This window comes from Taurulus bubalis, assembly GCF_910589615.1.
Source record: "Taurulus bubalis genome assembly, chromosome: 7".
Lineage (NCBI taxonomy): Eukaryota > Metazoa > Chordata > Actinopteri > Perciformes > Cottidae > Taurulus > Taurulus bubalis.
The window spans coordinates 22,743,031-22,768,434 of NC_136595.1; the positions used below are offsets into that span (position 1 = coordinate 22,743,031).

The following is a 25,404-nucleotide window of genomic DNA, read 5'->3' on the forward strand; positions in this document are numbered from 1 at the left end:
ATCTATGTGTGTGTGTGTGTGCGCGCGCGTGTGTGTGTGTGTGTGTGTGTGTGTGTGTGTGTGTGTGTGTGTAAATGTCACAGTGATTAAAGAGAGGACAACATACCTTTCTCTCACTCCAGCACTTTCTCCCCTTCCTCTGCAGGTTACCATAGCAGCAGCGAGTGTGTGACAGTCATGTGAAAACGAAGCTGATTGGATTAAAATACTTTGTGTGATCAAGGGTCAGGAATACGGCGCATGTACTAAACACACACAGCCTGATTTAAACACACGCACACACACTAAGTCACAAACCAAGACTTTTAAAAAGGTTGCAGTGCCTTCCTAACATTTATGCGTTTTAAGAAACATGTGGCGTGCCGTGGAGTTCATACCGATGCGAACGCTTATTACCCCGTCTTGATTAGATTTCCTGTCAAAAGCGCAGACACAACCACAAGACCATCCACCTACATTCGACTTCTCCGGAGTCTTGTGCAACCTTAAAGAAACAGGGCGTAAGAACAATGTGACCTTGACCGTGACCTTCAGCTACTTCTCCTCCGCGTCACCGGAAAAGTCAAGCATGCAAATTCAGACAGTTTCAGTCGTGTTTCCCTCAACTTCACGTGAGCTTTTAACTTTTTCTGCCTCAGGCAGCACAGCGTGTTTCTTTTGTTCCTGAGGGTTGCCCTTATCCACCGAACGAGGCCACACCAGAGACATATTTGTAAGGGGTCTGTCCCACTGTGACATCTTCATCTACTCCCCCGAGACTGACTAGGGCTTGATCTCTGACAGGATGTGGCACAAAAAAGAAAAAAAAGACACCCTCACACAATTTAATTAGCATGGTAAATCACTGGGTTAAAAACAGGACTTGATCAGTAAAGCACGGACACAATACCGGGTTAGCTTGAGCTAGTTTTGAATCTATAAACAGACTCTACGTACATATGCAACACAACGAGCAAATTAATTGTCAGCACAAAACTGTAAATAATACACATATTAATAATCTGCAACAAATAGGAACATACTGTATATAAGTCTAAAAAGAGCCACAGTGGATTCTAACAGCTCACAACCTTAGTTTAGTTGAATAAACTAAGAGTTTAGCCTACAGTTTACTGTGCTTAGGTGCAGCGGTGCTTTTAGCTAAATGCCAACGTTAGCATGGCAACAGGGTCACAATGACAATGCTGACATGCAGGGGTACAATGTTTACGTGTTAGCATGCTAACATCTGCTAATAAGCTCCAAACACCAAGCTGAGGCAAATGGGAATGTCCTTAGTTTTACGGGTATTTGGTCATACACTTAAGTATTGGGCAAACAGAGATGTTGACCTGATAATGGCCCCAGGTGAAAGGTAAGGCGATCAGAGTTTTCACAATTCAACCTCAGAGGACCATGGATGTCTGTGTTACAAGGTTGTCAAGCTATTTAAATGAAAAACACAATTATTTAAGAAAAGTCAGGGTTTCACCGAGATACTTGATCTATACACCAAAAACATATGTACAACACGCGGTAATAATCCATCTAGATGTCTTCAAGGTCATTAGAATTCCTCTTCTTGGGACCTTCAATATATATTGCAAATTTCATTGCAATCCTTCCAATAGTTGTTGAGATATTTCACTGTAAATCGCAAATGTCCCGCTCATGGAAAAAGTCACAGGATCACCAGAGTCATTATGATGAATCCTCTGGGCATCGTGAATGTCATTACAAACGTGCACAGCAATACATAATGACATAATTAAATATTTTAGCCTGGATCAAATTGGCAACATTGCTTTTCCCAAAAACAACTGTCTTGGGTGGTTTTCTACCCATCGGTAGTTGCCATATTGACTCAAATTGTGTAACTTTCATCCTATAATGATTTTATTAAAGAAGCTTTAAATAAATTCACCATGGACAGATCAAACAAAACACAATCGAAACTCTTTCTCTCCCTGCAGATCTGAGAAAAAAACATCAAACATCAAACTTTTGTTCAGACATTCAAATATAAATTATGTATAATGGGGGAAGACAATGTGAATTCGGTATGAATATCTGGCTGGTAGTTTCCCTCGGTACATTGTAGTGGTGGAAAGGTTCATGTGGACCACATCAAGGAAGTTGTGTCCATCTAGTCATCTGTAATGGCTATGATATCAAACCTGCTTCCCACCTCATCCCAGCTGCTTCCCCGTCTCTTCCCTTTCATCCTCTTCCCTCAAACTCCCGTCTAGTCCAATCAGAGCACAGGGAAGCTGCGGAGACGGCAGCTGTATGGCAGAGGAGAGGGTCATAAAACGCAGAAGGCCGAAAGAGGAAGTCAAGGGACCTGGTGAGTTATTGCCCCCCAAACGCACACACTGGGTCCTGGGAACCGGGAACTTCTCACAGGGGGGGTCAGTGTGGATTGTTTTCCACAGGCCTGGACCGGCTCTGCACTCTGTGTGTTCTTTATCACCTCATCACAGACCAGTGATGACCCCCCGCCCTTCCACCCCTCCCTCACACACACACACACACACACACACACACACACACACACACACACACACCTTACCGTCATAATACTGCATGAGTCTATCTAAAAAAAGAGCAGACTTTTAACTCTGTAATAAAAACGGATGTAATAAACGACCCTTTTTTTCCCACCACTACACAGATACCCTCACCTCATATTGAGTGATTGCCCTTTAAGTGTATAAGAATATGCCATTATTATCCATTATCAGCCGCTTATCCGGGGTCGGGTCGCGGTGGCAGCAGGTTCAGCAGGCCGACCCAGGCTTCCCTCTCACCCGCAACACTTTCCAGCTCATTCTGGGGGATCTCGAGGCGTTCCAAGGCCAGCCGGGAGATATAATCCCTCCAGCGTGTCCTCGGTCTTCCCCGGGGTCTCCTACCAGTTGGACGTGCCTGGAAAACCTCTAATGGGAGGCGTGCAGGAGGCATCCTGACTAGATGCCCGAACCACCTCAGCTGACTCCTTTCGACATGAAGGAGCAGCGACTCGACTCCAAGCTCCCTCCTGATGTCCGAGCTCCTTACCCTATCTCTAAGGGTGAGCCCGGCCACCCTGCGGAGGAAGCTCATTTCGGCCGCTTGTATGCGAGACCTCGTTCTTTTGGTCACGACCCAGTGTTCGTGACCATAGGTGAGGGTTGGAACGTAGACCGACCAGTAAATGGAGAGCTTTGCCTTCAGGCTCAGCTCCCTCTTCACCAAGACGGGCCGGTACAGCGCCTGTTTTACAGCTGCAGCCGCACCGATCCGCCTGTCGATATCCCGCTCCACCTTACCCTCACTCGTGAACAAGACCCCGAGATACTTGAACTCCTTCGCTTGGGGTAGGCAGTTTGTCCCCACCTGGAGGGAGCAATCCACCGGTTTCCGGCAGAGCACCATGGCCTCAGATTTGGAGGCGCTAACTCTCATCCCTGCCACTTCACACTCGGCTGCAAAACGCCCCAGTGAATGCTGGAGGCGTTTTGCCTCCAGACCTCCGGAAGAACTTCTCACAAATCCCGAGGGAGGCTGGGGACATGGAACCCGAGTGGACCATGTTCAAAGCCTCTATTGTGGACGCGGCTGCTCGGAGCTGTGGCCGGAAGGTCATCGGTGCCTGTCGTGGCGGCAACCCGAGAACCCGGTGGTGGACACCGGGGGTGAGGGAAGCCGTCAAACTGAAGAAGGAGGCCTTTCGGGCCTGGCTGGCCCAGGGGTCTCCTGAAGCAGCTGACGGGTACAGAAGGGCTGCCAGAAGGGCTAGAAGGGCTGCAGCTGCGATGGTCGCGGATGCTAAAACTCGGGCATGGGAGGAGTTCGGGGAGGCCATGGAGAAGGACTTTCGGTTGGCCTCAAGGAAGTTCTGGCAAACCATCCGACGGCTCAGGAAGGGAAAGCAGAGGCTACTCCAGGCTGTTCTCAGCAGGGGGGGAGGAACTGCTGACCCGGACTGGGGACATCGTCGGGCGGTGGAAAGAGCACTTTGAGGAACTCCTAAACCCGGCCAACATGTCCCCCGGAGAGGGGGCAGCGCCGGAAGACTTTGGGGTGGTTTCACCCATATCCCTGGCAGAGGTCGCTAAGGTAGTCAAAAAGCTCCTTGGTGGCAAGGCGCCAGGGGTGGATGAGATCCGCCCTGAGATGCTGAAAGCGCTGGACATTGTTGGGCTGTCTTGGTTGACACGCCTTTTCAGTGTCGCATGGGGGTCGGGAACAGTGCCCATGGACTGGCAGACCGGGGTGGTGGTTCCCATCTTCAAGAAGGGGGACCGGAGAGTGTGCTCAAACTGTCGTGGCATCACACTGCTCAGCCTCCCGGGAAAAGCTCATGCCAGGGTGCTGGAAAGGAGGCTCCGACCGCTTGTTGAACCTCAGATTCAAGACGAGCAGTGCGGATTCCGTCCCGGTCGTGGAACAGTGGACCAGCTCTTTACCCTTGCAGGACTACTGGAGGGGTCCTGGGAGTTTGCCCAACCAGTCTACATGTGCTTTGTAGACTTGGAGAAGGCTTTCGACCGGGTCCCTCGGGGGTTTTTGTGGGGGGTGCTGCGGGAGTATGGGGTGCCGGACCCGTTGGCACGGGCCATCCGGTCTTTGTACGCCTGCAGTAGGAGCTGTGTTCGTATCCTCGGTAATAAGTCAGACACGTTCCCGGTGGGTGTTGGCCTCCGCCAGGGCTGCCCTTTATCACCGGTCCTGTTCGTGACCTTCATGGACAGGATATCTAGGCGCAGCCAGGGGGCGGAGAGGATCCGGTTCGGGAGTCTCGGGATCGCCTCTCTGCTGTTCGCGGATGATGTGGTCCTGTTTGCCTCCTCGGACCGTGACCTCCAGCATTATAAAAATATGCCTGGAACAAAAACAGGATAAAGAGTGGGAAGAAAGAAATTTGAGTGAAAGTGAGAAAGAGGAGGAACAAAAGACATTCATATACGTGAATGTATGTCACACCGGGAGAGATGCTTTGCACAGACTTACCACCTGGTCCAAAACACACCTCTGCAATGTTGAATTGAACTAAAGTTATGCAAAGGTGCCTGGGGGACATTCTTTACAAACTTTCTCTCGTTTCCCAGCGTTTCCCATTTATCTCCCAAATTTCTCTAAACAGATAACAACGTTGGTTTATTAATAGTGTCATGTCTGACACGCAAGCGCACACACACACACACACACACACACACAATGCGGAGCTGCGCCTGTGAGAAAGTGAGGGGCTCGAGTGTGAATTCCAGCCATGCCTGTCTTTTAGCAGCTTGTGAATTTATGATGCAATTAACCCTGGAAGATATGCCGAGCACACTCACTTTACACTCTCTATAACTTTCAGCGTGTGAGTTAAACACACAAAACGTGCAGAGATGTGATGAATTGAGCGTGGACATATAGGCTGGAAAAGGCTCAACCATGTAAAGATGTGTCACGCCTCAGATTGTCTATGTTTCATATGATTTTAATCTGAATATTTTTAATTTTTTTGCAAGGTCATCTGTTTTTTTTAATATATTTGGGCAAGCATGTTATATATCTGTTCTTTTATGGCAGAATGACACCAAACCAGAGTCTGACTCTCTACCCTGTCCCGGCTGTTCTCATCCCGTCGGCGTGGTGAACATTATGGGCTGTGGCAGATTAGTTTGACCTCCTGCCCCCCTTAGGCCTCGGGGAGCGGGTGTCAGTATTTTTCTGTGTTTATGTTTTGACGCATGCACAAGTGTGCATATACATCTGTGCTTAAATGTGCGTCTCCTAATGTATTTATGTTGAGACCTTGGGTGGGAGTTGGCAGGACTGAATTTGCCCCCACTGAGACCTTTCTCTAAACCAAATATCACCCGTAGTTGATTACATGCAGAGGTCAGGTGCTCCACTAAAACAACGTTCACTGAGATTGCTGTTATTTTCCCAAAAGGTCATTTAAAAAATAAAAAACAAAATTCATCATGCTAATTATGAGTTACTTTCTCGCTGAATTGGGCTCCAGGAGGCTCCACACTGAAGAGATCACTCAAAATGTGCTTCCATATCGGCCTTTTGTGGAAAATGTTTTGTAAGTCAAGAGAAGTGTTATCGATCCTTTCAGTTGCTGCTTGTTTGCATGCTTATATTATTCACAAAATGTACACCTTTGTCTTCATTTTTGCATTCTGATTTGCTCCCTGCGGCAGACGGTGGAACTAGATTCATTCCTGAAGCACAGTTCTAGATCACTGAGCAATGTTTGCTCTCTTCAAATGAGAGTCTTGCATGCATGAGTGCATCGTGTGTGTGCACGTCTGTTTTTGTGTACTCAAAATCAGTTTTCTAATCATTGCATCAGTGTTCCCTGAAAGGCATTACAAACCATAATGTTGCCTTGAGTCAAATCTAACGTGTCTTAAAACATCTGAATCCGGTTTTAAGCTGTTTTACGGCTCAAGGATGACAGAGCGCACCAGCAGTGTGCAAGGAACGTGCTTTTGATCCTGATGTTGTTTGTGACTGAGGGAGTTGGGAAGCGTGGCAGTGTATGTGTGTGGGTGTACAGTATAAACCTTGCAGAGTCCAGATGACACTGCCGGGGGGCCGTTATTTTCCCACAGTGCAATATAAATAGCCTGCTAGTGTGGGGTGACGGTGGGCAGGCAGGGGCGCTGGAGGGAGGATCCCATCCACACACAACCACACATTCCCGTTCCACCTGGCCCGGCCTATAGGTCACTTACAGGATGTGTTCACACACACACACACACACACACACACACACACACACCCCTCATCATCCTCCTCCTCCTCCTCCTTCCCTTTTCTCCTCATGGGGGACCCCTTGGTTGGAGGTCTTGGTGACATCGGGCCCTTGCGCTCACTGACTCTCCACCTTTGACCACGATGGAACGCATGATTCTCACACACACGCACACACACACACACGCACACACACACACACACACACACACACACACCATACACACACACACCATCTTGGTTTCTCACACGAACATACTCATAAAACCCCTGCTTTCCTTAAAGAAGTTGACGTCTACAAAACGCTACTTTATAGTGTAACATACGCAAAAAATGTCCAAAAACCTACAGCACGTTAACAACTAATAATCTCTTCTGCAACGGGCCACTGTTGGCTCAGCCATGGGGGGTTTACAACGTGATTAATCACCTCGATAAGGAATCAAATGATTACTCAGCCTCCCCCGAATGCTAATGGCCTGTATGGTGAACGATTACACGCAGTGATTACGCTATGAAATGTTCTACGCATGGCTATTCTGCAGAAAATGATGAAAACTCAGACCAGTGAGAAAAAAAAAACTTGCACAGATATGTTTGCTTCCCACCAAGTAAATGATTACATTGATTTAGTGCCGATCTGTGTGCTTTTATAAAGTGTGCACATCGTCGACCCTGATGTTGACATTCGACTCATATAACCTCAAGTTCACACAAGAAAAAAGATTGACTGTGATTAAATATTTGGCAACCCTTAAATCAGCTCTGCATCTCTATAAATTACACACCATGTGGCTTCTCATCTTGATTGCGCGGCTCCAGTGGCCGAACCCTTCGCTGTTGATGCCTGTGTCAAGGAGATCTGAAACTCAGCTGAAGCGATATGCTCTTAAGTACTACTTGCTATCACGGTCAGGGCCGCAGAGCAGAACACCGCCTTCTGCCCCAGCTGACTTAGTCCAAACCTTTTCGCCTATTGCACATGTCAAACAAATGTAAAAGCTGTCTTATGCGTTGCTTTTTTGTTTTTGACAGCACAGTGAGAAAAGAGGTGATAATCAACCCTAAATATACCCCCTTTTAGCTTCCTGTCCCCCAGATCTGCTTACCAGTAAAGACGACATTAGACAGCCGATGCTTCCGTCTGGAGAGGACACAAGGGGAAATAAAAACTTCACACCCAATGCTCGGCGTTCATGAATGCTCATCTCAGCAAAGCCAGCGACAGAAATGCCTGCTGGTCAACACGTGTGACCACCCTGTAAACCTGATCTCAGTGTCGCATACATAACTGCCTTAAAGGTTTTCAAAATGCTATGGTGCGAAAAGCTTGATATTAAGTATATAGTGTCTCTGAAGCGCATATATAAGCATCCAGAACCAACACCAAGACCTGCCTCGGTTACGTGCGACTGTTTGTGCTGGCAAATTAGTTGTCGCAGCTGGGAAAAGTGAATCGGTCCCTGCCACTACTAATTATAGAAAGGCCTCATATATACACTTCATACGGCCTCTCCTGCCTGCCAGCTCAGAACGTAAAGGCCGGGTCACTTCTCCTTGAATTACAGGCCCTGATTTGGTTTCCCATGGCTATCAAGTTGGGGGAAGATGGCGTGTTTATGGTTAAGGAGAGTGCACAAGCACACACACTCACTCACGCCCTCCCTAGTGTAATCAGTCATTATATCTGCCCTTTACATCCATGCTGTGAACGCTATGTTCTGCACTATAAATCTACAGGCAGACAGCTGGACTCACCCTGACGGATGAGCTCCGAATCAGTGTGAAGAGCTCCAACGTTGATGAAAGCAGCTCTCGAACCAGCGTGTCAGAAGCCTGACGGCTCAGATTCGAAACCTAAAATATCAACAAGCAGAAAAACAGCTCATGCTCATGAAGCGGAGGAAAAATGTGTTGTATTAAAAGCTGATGTTCTGATAACACACCCATTGATTCCCTTTAGTTCCGGATAGTGTTTACTGCAAACACAATTTTTTTTGGTTTGTAAATGTTTTCAGGACAAACAAAAGTGTAGTTTTGTTTTCTGATTGTATTTCCTGATAAACTTGAGGTTTAAAAAAAAAAAAACTCAAACAAGAGATTGAATGTGTTAATGTATTTATTACAAAGCTGGTTCAAAGGGGTTTAAAGCATCAGTGAGACTGAGCCTTCCCAACACTTTGTTTATTTTCCCTCTTTGAAACTGTGTCAGGCCTCGGTGGTAGACGCCTTTCATCAGCGCAATGGCAAGAAGGAACTAATCAGCGTTTTCTGCTCACGAGGCTGATCCACACCCTTCCTCACCCCAGGCCCACATCTGGAGTGACATCACTGGGAAAACAGTGCTGCAGACAAAAAGTCGTCCTCTGATGTGATTTATACAACATCATCAGAGGGCTCAAATGACCAACAGCGTTACCGTGAAGTATCAAAGTGTATTATTCAGAATTGAATGTAAAACACAACTCAGAAAGGCGACGCTTTTGTGGCAGATTTGAATGTTTGAGTGAAAGATAAGAATAAGCAAACACAAGACGTGGTTCATCAACAGAAAAAACAGCATCTGACCAAATGCCTGAACAACGTTTGTTGTGGTGCCAGCACCTGACACCCAACCACGCATGGAGAGCAAGAGCTTGACATTGGCCACAGCAACAAAAGCATTGTCAGTCCGGACCCCTGAGGAGATCAATTTGCTCCCCTCCGGTTCCAGGCCTTTCAGCAGGGTTGAATAGGGGACAGAGGGCCGGTCGCAGCAGCAGGAGGCTCTGCAATGTTTCTCTAACGGGGTGTAAAGACAAACAAATCACTGGGATGAGACGTGGCCTTGTTGTTGTGATGAGCCAGTGATTTACACCTGGATCATTCAGGCTGATAAGGGATAATTAGTTCGGGATTACTGTGGTCACTAACAGTTTAGAAAGCCAGTGTGAGCGTATGTCTGTGCACGAGTGAGGGAGTTGAAAGGGCATGTGTTGGGTTTCTCTCGAGTTTTTAGATTTTAGCATGAAAGTCGACCTTGCTCTCCAGAAAATAAGACAATGATGTGATTTAAAAAAAGTTGCTTCTGGTGAGCAGCAAGGACAATGTTTCATTATGCAGGCTACGGACGAGCTCGGCATTAACACCGAACCTTATTGGCAAATGGGGATGCAACTGTATTGATTATTCAGATGATTATTCTGCCTGCTAATCAAGAACATATCAAACAATTGACACGGGGATGCCTGTCATAATTTCCCAGAGTGCAACATAACATCATTAAATCAATTAACAGTGATAAATGTATTTTTTTTAAACAGCCCATTTTCATATTTAAGATGCTGGAACCGAGGAATGTTGTCTTTTTTTTGGGGTGTTTTAAATTATTATTCCATTATAAAAAAAATTGCAATTTCCCTTAGATTGACTAATCAATGAATTTACAAATCAGCCCAGCTCTTAAAAATTACAAAATGATTAAAAAAGCATTCAAACCTAGAGTTATGGTAATGTTTCTATTTTGGGACCAATTTATCTATATAGATTATTCTTATATTGCCTATTTGTATTTGATGAAACTTGCATTCTTCTTACACTTCCTTATATATATATATATATATATATATATATGTTTTATTTATTTTATTCGAATTTATTAAAGCCCCAACAAAATAGACATTTAACTGGCCACCTAACTACTGCAGAACTTGAACTATATCTGAACCTGGGGCCGTGGTGACTAACCTGCAACCTGCTCAACACCTGAGCAAGGCAAGATCCTTCCTCTGATGTCATGGTTGACCAAAATCACGTTAGGTACATCCTCAACCACATCAAATGGAATGAATTGAAGATGACTGGAAGACATTGTTTACCCACCTTTTTGTGTCTACTTTCACAAAGTATGTCACAGTCACGATTCTCATAACCAGTTTTAAGTGAAAACGCTGCAGAAAATGAACCCCGGCACACAGACTGACATTAACAGTTATGATAACAACGAAAAACGTAAGTGAAGAGTGGGCGTCCAAAGAAAAATCGGGGGAAAAACGTGCAGTTCATAGAAGGAGAAAAGAAGAAGAAAAAAACAACAACTTTGAACGGGTTAAATTTTGAGTCATACCAGGCTCCGAGAAGTAGAAAAATGAGAAGAAAAAAAATTCCTCCGCCGCGCGGCGACACGGAGAAAGCATACTTCAACTTCTGTTGTGTTTTTATGTTGTGTCCGTGATAACATGAAGGATTATATTGAGTAAAGACGAATTTGCTACAGCGGTGAAAAACACTCTTATTTAGATACAAGCGTGTACGTTTTCACAACCTTTAAAACCCGTCGATAGATCCCCTTCTGACTTCAGCGGAAGGATATGTGTTTTGGATTCTTCACTCTCAGTGACTTCAGTGACTGGTGAGCGCAGAGAGGTGGAAGACTGTTTTTTTTGGTACCGTGTGTGACTACTACAAGTTAAATTGTGTATTTTTTAACGTTTTTTTTACGTAACGGCTCGTAGCAAAATACATGTTTTAAAACCAATCTTGTAATGTTGTAATTTTCGGCGCTGCAAGAAGTTTTGTTTCTTCTCATTTTAATTGCGCGAGCGCCGTTTCCAACGAGACTTCTTTCGAACTAACCGTCCCGGGAGACGGCTCAACTTTGGGCTGGCGACCTTATGTGGATTTTACAGAAAATATGGAGCAGATCCCCGGTTTCTCCTCGGGAAAATCACTAGTCTTCGTCTTCTGCTTCATTCGCCTCTCTTTGGGTAAGTTGTTGATTATTTAAAAAAGAAAAAGAAAAGGCTGCGTTGTTCTTGTTTCTCATAATTCATAACTTGTCATGATCACGTTATTGTTGCATCTCTTCACACACACACACACACACACACTGCTTTCCACACTTTATGTCTCAGAAGAAGAAAAAAAGTGACTTTTGGGAAAAGCAAAACCATGCAGGCTGGTATCTACAAATTCAATGGATGATATTTTTGGTTGCGAGTGTGTCGCTTGTGCTGCTTGAGGAGAGCTACGTTAGCGAACTTTACGTTGACTTTACGTCCTAAAAACATACGCCAGCTAACATGACGTTACCTTGACGTTACTTTGACGTTACTTTGACGTTACTAACGCTATGGCGTTACGTCCTTCTACACACGTTGAGCGTGTGTAAAACTCACATTTAGTAACGTTGTTCCCCAGTACTTTTCTATTGTAATTACTATTACATTATTACAATTTCACATAGTTTATGAGGGTGTAATTGATGGCACATCTCCACCCGCCGCCCTGTGTCACACTCAAACGGGTTGAGGTCTGGGTGATGCTGTGACTCACTACTACTGAGTGCTCAGTCTGAGCCGAGTCGCACCGCTGCCCAGATGTTGAGCAGCGAGAGCGAGAGAAATAATTCAAAATGGACACTTAACTGTGTTTAGACTGCCCCGCTGAATTAAGAGCCAGGGATGAAGGAGAGGACGCGACATATCTACTGTTAGCATCATGTGTGAGTCAGTCTGGTTCAGTCACGAGGCGAGGACGTGTCTGGAAATTGGGAAACAATTGTGATGTATAAAAAAAACTAACTAGATGCAATTGGAAACTATATTAATCACTCAAATCAGGTGTTCATTTTTCATGAAATCACCAGCAATGTCTGTATGTATTTAACATGGGTCATATGGGGTTAATGGGTTTCTACTACTCTTTAATTAAGCACTAATTCGTTTCGATTGGTAGGAGGCCAATAGCCTAATCCTAAAGTACTCAGTTCACTGTGGATGAGGAATGACTCCATGAATGAAAGGTTCTTTTGCATTGACGTTGCAAAAAAACAAATATTGTAAAATATAGCAAAGCAACACTGTGTGGATGTTTGTTTCTCCATTACTCATAATGCATTTTAGCTTGATATTATTGTAAAGCTGTGCTTCTAATACATAAACATTGTACGATGTTCCTGATTAAGATTAGATAAAATATACTTACTTTTCCTGGATTCCTGGATTAGTACTTATGTAAATGAAATTGAATTTGGTCTTTTTCACGACTATGTCTCTCATCATTCCCAATAATATACAGGCAGGCTTTTTTTTCTCCCAATGTGCATTTCTGTGTTCGCTCTGAGAAATGTGCAATAAGACTTAGCCTATAGGCCTTTAAGCCTTTAAGTAAGGGTGCCAAGGCAGTAAAACTGACTTCCTCGCCCATGTTGTTTTCTTATTTTTTTGCCTTTTGGCTCAGAGTTGATGCAGCCTTGCTATTCTTTTTTTCATGGACTATAGGTGACTAGAGAAGTTAAACAAAAGAAGAAAAGACAATGTGAAAGGGCTGCAGGCAGTGCAAGGAGAGTCAGTGGAATGTTGTTGGTGTTTGACATTCCTCCCTCCCTTTCTGTTCAGTCTCTCTCTCGCTCTCTCTCACACACACACACACACACACACACACACACACACACACACACACACACACACACACTTTGAGCACCATGATTTTCTTTTCCTCTCCATCTTCATTTATCCTTTGTGCCACTTGGTTTATGCAAGGTGCCTGCTCCAGAAAACGACGTCATCGCGGCTTTCACGTTGAGCGCGAAGGTTAACTGAGCTGCTGTGTTCCTTTGACTTTTCAGACAAATAGTTTACTGATAAAAACATTGCTAACACGTCGGCTAATTCGTTTTTAAATGCTTTAGGAACAGGAAGTTTTTATCAGCCAAATTAAAGGACATTCAAACTTTCAACCTTTGTTTCATTATAATATATTTAATTATTGACTTCTTTCTATACAGGGATTATATCAAGGTGATAAAGCATGTCTTTGAATATGAGATATGAGTTAATAGTTATTTACAATTCCTCCTTGTTTAGTTTCTGGCACTTTGCCAGTGATATTCATTGACTCCTTGCTTCCTCACAGTATATTTTGTTTGCACAGCCTCTGGCATCTTGTAGAATACTACAACCAACAGCGCATGAGCATGAACGCCTTTTTGCTTGCTCGTAGCCTGCATGGCATCTGACAAGCACCGCGCCATCTGTGGAGGCCCGCGCCACGGTGCCTCGCGTGACTATAAACAAAACTTAAAGCTGAACATCCAAATAGTTGGAACATTGCGCCGTAAGAGCAACTGTGATCACAGCAAGTGGTTTATTATGACAGGATGGCATGGAATAAGGTGTTTACCTTAATGACATGAGGGTGGTTTGAGGTTTACCGATACTGCCATAAGCGCCTGCAGTCTGCAGCTTTTTATTTGACCCGTTTACTGTTTTTTTGTTTGACCATTTATTGTTTTCAATATTGAAAATGATTCGCTAAAAAACATGTAAAAATGCATCTGTGTCAATATTAATACAATTATGTCATGAGTTGGCAGTCTGTTACTAACCACTGTGACAAATACAGCTGCACTTCCTTTAGTTTTTTCACAATAAAAGCCAGCCAATTGTTTACCGAATTAAATATTTGAATGTGAAGCAGTGGTTTGGCATTATCTTAACCTGCCAATCACAGCTCAAATATGGCACATACAACTGGATCTTAAGAGAGCTGCAAACCGCTGAATATATATATATATATATATATATATATATATATATATATATATATATATATATATATATATATATATATATATATATATATATATATATATATATATATATATATCTCTCTATATCTCGCCTGCCACACCTCAAGCCAATCCATTTAGTGCATCACAGCAGAGTTGAGAAGAAACGGTTTTAGAACTTACTCCCAAGGCTTTGTTTGTACTCGCACAGATGGTTTGTTGCATTATTCTCCAAAACGCCAGAGGGCGTACAAACAAAATGGACTGTGAAGAATCAAAAAGACAATAAATGTAACCCGGTGTAACCTGCAAAAAGCCATAAATCAACCTCCACAATGCCGAGGAGGCTTCGCTACGACAAGTATAAACTAAGTTTTAGCAGGGCCACAATATTGCGGAGTACAATGACCCCCTGCTGCTCAGCAGCCGCTAAAGCACGTTGTTCCTGTGTCAGTAGACGTCGGGCATTTATTGTCCGAAGCAGATGAAAGTGTCTGTATTTTCTTTTTACTCAGTGTTGCTAAGCTCTGACTGGAAAAGGTGATTTGTGACACATTCTTAAACTACCAGTCGCAGCATACCAGAGGGTGCATTGGCATTTGCCATTAAGTTCCAGTGGTCGGCTTTGCTAATCAAGCTGAACACATTGCTAAAGTCTTCCTCCTCAAAAATAATGAATGCGTATTTGCTGTTCAATCATCATTTGAGGCCTATAAAGGCCAACAAAGCCCCTCTGCGGTGCTGCAAGATAACGGTTAATAATACTGTGCTACACCGTGTTGTTACAGATTATATATCTGATCTGGAGGAAGCGTAGGTGCCATCTTTGTGGCACACGACATTGCGCTGCCCTTATGGCGTGGGCATGCGCATCGTTGCATATATTTGCCAAGTGCAAACAGCAAACAGCTGACATGAGTGTGTGTATCTATTTGCGTGTGTGTGTAAGTGCTGCGTTGTAGACTTGAACTTACAAAGGCCAGCAATTGTGCCGCCCATGGTTTACTTGCATCTGACCCGAGCTGGAGCCTGGTGTGAAATGTGATTTATCTGCGCCATGCTTCGCCCTGTGTTGCGCCGTGTGCTATGAATACAAAGATATGTATTGAGTCGCCCACACTACTGCATTATTTACTGACCACCAGCTCTGCCCACTGCCTTGTGGCTGTTTTATCAATGTGACTTAAGACGTCTTCCCTGTGACACCCTCTGAGCTTTCCCATTGGCGTCTCTCTCATCGCTCTCACATCAGCTCCCTGTAGTCTCAGTACGATAGTTCTGCTCTAGCTTATAGTCAATTCAGTCCACTCCACCCTTTCTATTGGTAGTGAAGTGAAAGAGCCAGGCCTCCACATGTGTTTCGGTCCCTTACTTGTTTGTCGTAGTGGGAGTAAGTAGTAAATAATGAGTCGAACTGAATGAGTCAGTGGAGGAACGCCTGTAGTACCGCGCTCCACATGCACGGGTGTCTGCAATTCTATGCAGCAAAGATGGCATAGAATAAACTTAAACTTAAAGACCTACTGGGATTAAGGTCTTGAAGTTGAAATGCATAACAGACAAGGTGGAAGTCACAGTCAATGGCCTGTGTTACCATTTTGGTTTGCGGCAGCACGGCCTGCTTGACCAGTTTGCTCGTGGTGACTTTGATCCTCCCAAATTAAATAAATACCAGTCAAAATGTGAATGGAGTTCGGTGCATGAACCGCCAGCACTGTTACTAGCGGAGGTGGTGTTTGTGACTGTGAAGGTCGAGGGGATTACAGAGCGTTGTGTCTGCACTGTTGAACAGGTTAGCAAATTAACAGGGAATTACTGAGGCCTGCATTCCTTGGCCAACACAGCCCCGTAATCCTGGAGACAGGCGGGCAGGGCGCATGGAGTAATGAAGCAGGGCCATCAGGTAGGAGATGGAAATACTTTGTAATGGGTCGCAGTATTAGTTCAGTCCTATGTTATCCGTGGCATATAATAAGTCTCATTTCAGTTCTCGGATGTGAATTATCCAGACTGTTTTGAACATTATATTTTCATGAATTAAAGTTTGGCAGTGAGTTTGACAGTAAAGATTTTCAAGAAACAAACATTGGCTCTGCCCAGGAAACCACTGGCAAACCTGTTTTCTTTATATCTCTACTCTGATTAACTATGGAAAGGTTGTACATTTTGCTCAATAGTCAGATGAAAGAAACACAAGAAAAGAGAGAAGACTTCATGTCTGGTAAACCATTGGCTAACCAACCATCTGTCTCAAAATGAGAAAATAATTATCATATCGAGATATAGTTTTTCATCATCAGAATCAGCTTTATTGGCCATGTGTGTTTACACATACATGGAATTTGACTTCGGTTTCACGTAGCTCTTCGTACTTATATACATACACAATATACAATAAACAAGATAAATATAAAAAAGACATTAAAAGACTTTTATTATGTCTCAACAATGTGATGTAACTGAACATGTCTGCACAGTAGTCTTGACTTTTTTCATTTTATATATATATATATATATATATTTTTTTTTTTTTGACTGAGCAAGGGAAAGTCCCTACATTGGCCTTGTCTGGTCTGCTCTCCCTGTTTCTGTCTGTCTGTCTCTCACTCACACTCACACACACACACACACACACACACACACACACACACACACACACACACACACACACCCGGCAAACCCGGCAAACCCAGTTAACCCTAACTTCATAATCACTGTCACACACGTTTGCGCTCTCTCTCTCTCTCTCTCTCTCTCTCTCTCTCTCTCTCTCTCTCTCTCTCTCTCTCTCTCTCTCGACCGCACACTAGCTAACGTTACGCGTCAGGGCTTTCTGCCAGAAAGGGTTCATTTGAACCCAAATCATGATATTTTTCTAAACATAACTGAGCAGTTTTGTTGCCTAAACCTCAGTAGATTTCTGGCAGAAAGCCCTGAAGTCAACTTTCTCCCAATCTACACACTGAGTTATTCCTCAAGGGAGTTTGCTACTTGAAAGCGATTTAAAGTATGAAAAACATCCTATGCCTCGGCCCGCCGGCGAGTGATTCATTACCCTGCTTTTGACAGCTGGTTTACCCAGATTGCAGTGGGTTGCATTGAACAAAGGATCGGAAATGGATCCGGGTTAATGCAGATACTATTGCATTTAAAAATGTCTTGATTTGTCCTGATAAAGATCCAGGAGATTAACTTGAGCCCGTCTTTGTAATCACACACCGTTGTTGTGTCTGTTTGCACCGAACTGTTTCTGACAGTATTCTATCTGCTTCTTCTAAACTGAAGCTGACCCGGGAGACTAAAGCCTTGAAAAAAAAAACTGTTTGGTTCGTCTGCTGTTTGTGTGGGCCAGTAAAGCTCACCCTCGGGGTAATAGTGTTTAGTTTGAGCATCATCTCCCTCCTTTCATGCTGAGCTACGGGTATTTTATTGCGAGTTGCCACGACGACTGCTTGGCCTGCTGGATATAGAGGCTTGTACAGCAATTCCAGGAAATGGGGTTACTTCCTCACTCAGCGCGAACAACTTCCTGCCCTCCGCTGCGTGGATGTGTGCCAGGGCTCAGGAACACCCATTCGTGTGTAGTCTTTGTCTGTAGGTTCGTAATTACTTCCCCATCTCAATCCTCAGCTATTAGCTCTAAAGCCCATCTATTCCTCTCCTCCCCTCTCCCCTCCTCTATCCACCACAGTCTTTTTTTCTTCTCATGACACGGCTTGACCCCTCTAGGGACTCGCTGTGGTGTCTGTGACAAAGCAGCGGCGAGTGCTGAGGGAGGAACCATCGCAGTGCCAGCTGAACACAACAACCCGACTCTCTCTTGCTCCCATTTTTTCTACCCTTAAAGGCTGAGATTTCTACAGAAATCTCAGCCTTTAAGGGCTGATATTTCTGCTTTCTCTCTTTTTTTTGTTTTTTTTACTTTATTCACACTAACAGCTTGGCATTTTCAGTTTTAAAAGATTCTCACAGAAAAATACTGAGTTAAAAAAAGAGGAGAACGGTTTACGCACATTTTTACTTAGAATTCATGTCCCCATGTATCCAAAAGTAGTTGTGGTTGCTGCCGTTCACTGCAGTTTATAACAACCGCAGACCTTTTGCAATGGGGACAGCTCAATAAATGCTTCTGGTACTATAAAGTCAAAAAAGCTAAATAAAGAGGAAAACAATGATTAAATAATTATAAACCAAGACAAAAGAGTTTACAGCCTTGCTAAACGGCTCTGTGAGGCTGGACTCATAATAGTTATAGTTGATGGATCCACATTTTGTCATCGACCCCAAATGTCTGTTTCACAGCTGACAAGATGTTTAAATAGAAACCCGAAATGTCAACCTGTGTGTGGCGCCAGAGGAAGTGACAGGGTAACACCAAATTCCATAGGAAACGTTGTCTGAGTTGCCTCGGGACATTTAGATGAGGCAGTCTCCTTTTGAACTGTGTTGATGTTGATGCAAGCCAGCAGCGATGCCAACAATGACGCGCCGCCTTTTCTTCATATTCGATAAACTCTGTAAAACCAGAAAGTGTTAATTGTAATGTTAAACCCTGCGGCTGGATTAGGTTATGTCAGGTAAACGTTGGTTGATTGCTTTACAAGACCCAAGTTTCACATTGTCCAAAACCTGTGCTAACTTCTATAACTCGTAAATGTATTAATCAAGAGTGCAAAGACAAGCAAGCCACTGTTTGTTGTCACATTATCATTTGGTTTGTTACAAGGCTTATCGTGGCATTCCTGCTTTCCACCTAAAGCCACGTTTACAATCCACGACTTTCAAAGTCGGCAGATCGCTGCACAACGTGGTGTCTTCTAATTGGGAGTCCTTTCGTTTTTCTCACTGCATGACTCACCGATCGCACCGGGGGTCGCAACACTAAAAGATCACTAGGGGGTCGCACACTAGAAGATCACCAGGGGGTCGCAACACTAGAAGATCACCAGGGGGTCGCACACTAGAAGATCTTTCCCTGTCACGAGTCCACGATGAGGTCCCCAAACTACGTTTTGTTACGGAGACATGCCAGAAGTGACACAGGTGTTGTCATGCTTGTTGAAGATGATAATGTAGATTGTTTACTGTGTTATAGGGCTGCAACAACGAATCGATAAAATCGATAAAAATGGATTATCAAAGGTGTTGGCAACGAATTTCATTATCGATTCGTTGTGTCGCGCGATTATTACGCCGGGCAATAAGTCGCGGAGAAGAAAAAAAAGAGCGGAGCAGAGCAACTGGCCGGCCAGCGTTTCTGAGATTGGAGTGAGACGCGAGAAAAGCTGAGGTTGTGATGTTCTCAAAAATAGAAGATCTTTGACAAGTCGAGTCTTGGCCATTCCGCGTCTTCATGTTCCTCAAACTTGTTTTTAATGGAAGCTAGTCAGCTTGCTATCACGTTAGCTAGCGTGTTTGGTTGTGTATTGTCGTTAAAGTTACGTTATGTTCCGTTACAGTTCAGTCTTGCTTGTAAAAAAACGTAACGTGATGAAACATGCCGTCACCCCCCGGTCTGGTTCAGTTCACGCTGTCACTCGTTAACGTTAAACCGGCACACCGGAGGATCTGGCTGCAGGTTTTTTATTTTTTTTTACTCAAAGTAGAATGAAGCAAATCACGTACTTGGGCTTAGCCAACAACGTGACGTCGTGGTCATAAGAGACCCAGAATGAAAGAGTTTAAGGAAGAGGACGCTCTATATGGAGCAGTACAGCTTCCCTCTGTCCCAGTATTTCATACATATTGATAAAGCAGGGTATGTAAATGCAGCCTCTGGAGGGATCAATTACAGTAAAAAGGGCTCACATTTGGCAGATGTAAAGCATACATGTGTATGTTTTTAGTGTTAGTCCCTTTTGTTGTTTTAATTAACAGCTCAGGGATGTTCAAGGAGCAACCTGTTTGTGCACTTTCTGAAGATGTTTTGCACTGTCACTTCTGTTTTTGAATAAAGGGTTGGAAATGAACGCTTTTTTGATAAAAAACATTTTTTTATCCGATTCATCGATTAATCGGAAAAAATAATCAACCGATTAATCGATTATTAAAATAATCGTGAGTTGCAGCCCTACTGTGTTACAACTTTGGGCCATGTTGCAACTGCAACTAGTGGTGCAACGGATCATAAAACTCACGGTTCGGATCCTATTATGGATCAGCACAAATGAAAAAAGGGAGAGATTTTGACTCCGGACATTTTTATTTTGTAGTCACCTATAGTTTATTTTCCTCATAAAAACACACAATTCAAATGATAAGGAGATAAATTATTGTATTTTTATGGATTAAAACAAATCATGTCATGATAATTCGTTTTAATGATGTGTATAAGCTGCTAGTATTTTAAACGGGTCATCTCTAGTGTCTATTTATATTGTTGTGAAAACATCTCCTTCAAACAACTGGATTTATTCAAGTTTCTCTCCAACACAGGATTAAATGTACATCATGATATCGTTGTAAATGACTTTTGCCCAATACTCATTTTCACTGAACAGAGCCCGAACGCATCATAATGTAACCAAACAGAACCTTCGTTCTCCTCGTGTCAATTTAAACTCCGGGTTGGTTGTTCACAATGTAACATCATCAGAGATCGACGACTAGAAAAGCATAAATGCCGATATCGGCGATAACGATCCACTAGCTGCAACACATACAGTAACGTTGTGTGTAACGTGATATAGGCAAACGCTGGCATCTTTCCTTTTTGAAGAAATCTCCTCTGATCCTCGTGCAGCCGACGGGGCTATTGTCTGCCGTGTGATGGAAGGGATGGGCTGACATACAACGAGCCCCCCCTATGTGATTAGACACCTTCTGCTATTTTATGCTTTGGGGCTTTTGTTAAGCTTTTGAAGACATTTCATAAAAACAGGTGAGTGGAAACATACGTATTGCATATTACACACGACCCCTGGCATCCCCTCTAATCAGGTTTCACCCTGATCCCCTCTATCTCGCCACAGATAAAGAAAACTACTTTACTACTTAAGAAAAGTAACACTTTGGGAGGAGTTTTATCTCCTGTAACAGACCTGTGTTTTGGGTGATGGTCTTGTCGGTTTTCTACCCTGTTTTTGAGTGTTTGACTGTGTAAAAGAACATTTCCTCTATAGAGGACGATACTAAATGAATCTGGATCTGCTACGACTTGGATGACTTCTCTGATTTTCCATGCAGCCCCACATTTAATAATTTTCCATTGCCACATCTACATCATGAAACCCGCAGCAGAGGTTCTCATTTTCAACGTTCAACGTTTTAGCCTTCATTGTCAACAATGTTTACATTTTTAAACGTTTCTTTTGTTCCTTGCCTCAGAATGGCTTTGTAGCTCCGTTGCAAAAAGAGCGACACAAATAATGTAAATTTAAAGTTTGAGAAAAGCACTTTGACATCTGATTCTCATCTCTCACACCGTGCACAATGGCATCTTTACAGAAACAGCTCCCATCAGCAGGAAACACACACAGCTCTCCTCCCAGTCCCCCCAGACTGCAGACATCGTAAATCTCTTGCTTTTGTTCTGCTTTTGTTCCCCACTTAAACCCCCCCCCCCCCCTCATCACCTTGACACACACATAAACAAACACAACCAGCAGGAAGATGTGATGGTGGTGAGTGAGAAAAGCAAAGTGACATTTGTTCAGGACTGGTCCAAATAACAGTTATCATTGGGTCATGCATCCATGTGCTTTTTCTCAGCTCACACCATCTGCCTGTAGTTTCACTGTTGACTTTGTCGATTGGGCCTTATCAAGGCTCTCATTCCTGGGAAATTTTCTTGTCCATGGTTTGTTGATAGTGAAGTGTGAGAACAGCCAGGTAGAGAGGATACAATGCTGTTGATATGAGTCTGGATCACTGCACGCTGGTCAGTGAATGGGAATGTGTGGGAATCGTTTTGCTTGTTTTACTTTGGAGAGGGAGACGGATTGCTTAAAACCTTTTTCCAAAGTTTCAGTCGAAGAATTTTTAACCTGTGTGTGTGTCTGTGTGCCTGTGTGTGTAAAATTGCGCAATGGCAGGCTGTCTGAAATCTGGAAAGATCATTGTGTCTGGCATGACGACAGCGTGCATGTGAAGCTCGTCAAACCAGTCGGGGGAAGAGAGTATCTTTTTTGCTGTCTTTGCTGTCTTGCTTCTATTATTTCTCTCCCTCATGCCTGATGCATCGGCCTTCTCAGCACATCCCCATCCTCCCCCTCAGCGTCACTCCTACTTATTTTTTGGGCTGATTCTTTGTCATTGTCTGTTCGTCCCCGATATCATACCCGATGGTGTGTTTTACCCAGATTTACTGCAATCATATTTTAGGATCCTTTTTTGTGTGATTTATTCAAAAGCAGAGTTAACATGAATTTTAATATGATTTTGACTTAAAACGTGATCAAAATCAAAAGTGAAAGTTCCACTGTGTCACAAGTCTAACCACACATCGGATTTTCTGCTGTCTACGTTTGGATATTATGTGTGCATGATTTTTGTGTGTTGACTCGTAGCAAGTGTGCTCAGTCCAGAAATAGCCCCGAAATAGCCCGGGGTTTTCTGTGGTATCTTGTACTGCAGCAAGAGCCTGATATCAACTCATACTTTATTACAGTGGGTGACTCTGCAGTTGTGCACATAGAGGCACGAGCCTGTGTGCGTGCTTGTTGGAATTATGAATTTCACAGTGGTTTATGTTCGGTATCCCCGTGTCTAATGGACTATGTCTGTCAGCCTGACTCCAAGGCAATATCCTGCCCTCACTCTCTTACTGAACCAGCCCGGAGACCGTTCCATGAAAGATCAGCACTTGAAAACAAACCGTGTCACTGAAAACACCACAAAATCTTATCAAGTCGGGTTAATAATAGCTAGTGTCTTCACAAAGGCTCCTCAGCTTGAATGACACTGTTATTAATCTAGGCGCAGGAAGTAACACCATCGTTCAGTGCACTTCCTGTAATGCAATGACTGTTTTGTGAACATTGTTGCCATTTCTTTGAAATCAGCTGACCTGCCCTCAGCAGAGTGGGGATGCATCGACATGTGAGCCTGTGAATGAACCAAGCATTTTAATATAGCAACATTATTGCAGTCCGTGCTAAAGATTTATAGTGGGTTTAATTAATCCGACAAAGACACACAAACACACACACACTTAACAAACAGTGGCTCCTTTTATTTTGGACTGAGAACATTACACTTCATGTTGGGCCGGCATGGTGTGCCCGAAGACTACTGAGCCATGTGTTTCTGGTGGGCCACACAATAGCTGATGTGTCTGGCCATAAGTGTTCCACAGGCGAGGAGATAGTCCGGCTTTGTAGTCGTCATTGAGGGAAATCTCGGTCTGCCTGCCCTTCTGGCCGCCCTGTGACCACAGGCTGATTTCAGGCTGGTTTTTCTCCGTCAGAATGAGGGGAAAGAGGACACAACCCCATGTGGTACACCATTTCAATACCTTGAAATAACAACACAAACTTGTGTTAATGTATGTATTTATTAATTTGTCACGCTTAAAATATCGCCTCTATTTTATTTGTGTTTAGCAGATGAAGTGCCCCTCTGATTGTCCACTCTCTAACTCTCTCCTCTTGTCTCTTGCAGCTCTGCAATGTATGGACGATAAGGCGCCTTGTGTGAACAATGCTACATGTCTGACCTACAGCAATGGCACCGAGTACTGCAGGTAAGATCGACAAGCCGGGTCCGTGCCTGAACACGCAGGCTTTTCAGTTCAACTCGTGCTGTCATCAACACTATAACAATAATGTGAAGACAGCGATAGAAACGTCTCTTGAGGGGATTGGATGTGAAAGCCAGTACAGAAATAGGGATTTTTTTTAGATCAACCACAGGACCACACGGTTTCTCTCAGGCACGGAAGCAGGAATAAAAGACTGCTCTGTCTGACAAAGTACACCAGTACTGGGAACAATACCAATACACACATTTCCACCTCCAAGATGTTATTTAGGACATTTCTGAGGGTTTTGTTACTTACTCTCCTGTTGCTTTAGAATTGATAGCGCAAGCTGTTGCCAACACATTTTACTGCCTACTGATTTGTCTTTCCTGGGGGATGCCGAGACGATGACGAGACATTTCTCTTGGTGAGAAAGTAGCCTATTCAGTCCAATAGATGAGAGAAAAAAATAATCATCTGAAACTTGATCAGTTAATGTTGGTACCACACATGTTAGTGTTGTTGTGGAAACTTGAAATAACCTGCAAGTAAGTCTCTTCTGCTACCGGGGGTGCAATCAGATCATTAAGGGAAAAGTGCTGTAGTGTAAAGGAGAGCAGTGGCCTGTTTGATCTATGCCTTCCTCTTTCTGACAGCTCAGCCTCGTTTGTAATTAAGACTCTGCTATCTTTATAATTGCATTGCCACTACCGAGCCAAATTCCCAACGAAAACACACCAACGCTGGTTCATGAACCTGCTCATATTTCATTGAATGCGCTGTGAATCGCACTGTGTGTCTGTTCCCAGCGCTTTTGGAATTTCAACACTGCTACTTCTGTAAAAAGGAAAGCAGAAAAGCAACATTCCTTAATCAGTGTTTGACATTCCCGGTCTAATTGAAGGTCAGATAGGCGTTGTGCTGCAGGTGCCAACTGGCTCATTGTCTTCGTGTAGCGTGTGTGTGTGTGTGTGTGTCGGGCTGAGCGATTTAGAAAGAAATATCTCTGCCTAATTGCAATTTTTTTCACTGATGTTCGCTTGCACGTTATCCTTCTCATTTTCATTGAAAAACGTATTTAAATCAGTTGTAACCGCCGTATAAGAGCGGTGCAGAGCGGTGTCCGTGATCTACCCAGTGGAGCGCGCTCACATGCACACACGTGCACTGAAAGCACGCCCGGCCGGCCCGGCTGTGGCAACAAAAAATATGGAGCAGCTCCTATTTCAACACAGTCAGTGGAAGAGTAACTTCACTCTCTGCTCAGGTAGACTTACTCCACTATTTCTTTACATAGAAAATAACTAAATATCAATGCCCTGAATGTATATTGCTTCTTTCAATACGTGGCGACGGGAGGCATGCAGTACCAGTGGAACACGGCTTTATGCCAATGCTTCCTATGAAACAACGGTTTGACTGCATCCTCTTTAATTTTTTTAAGTCGTTTCTATTA

General features: G+C 43.8%; 1 protein-coding gene across 1 annotated transcript in view; it reads left to right on the forward strand.

The window, feature by feature from the left end:
• Window positions 1–11,392: 11,392 nt before the first annotated feature.
• Window positions 11,393–25,404, forward strand: part of notch2 (notch receptor 2) — a gene marked incomplete at its 5' end in the record, with an annotated part of 44,637 nt that continues 30,625 nt past the window's right edge. The window contains 2 exons of the mRNA XM_079221228.1: window positions 11,393–11,465; window positions 23,870–23,951. Coding sequence (XP_079077354.1) covers window positions 11,393–11,465; window positions 23,870–23,951 — 155 coding nt within the window. The remainder of the gene's footprint in view (window positions 11,466–23,869; window positions 23,952–25,404) is intronic.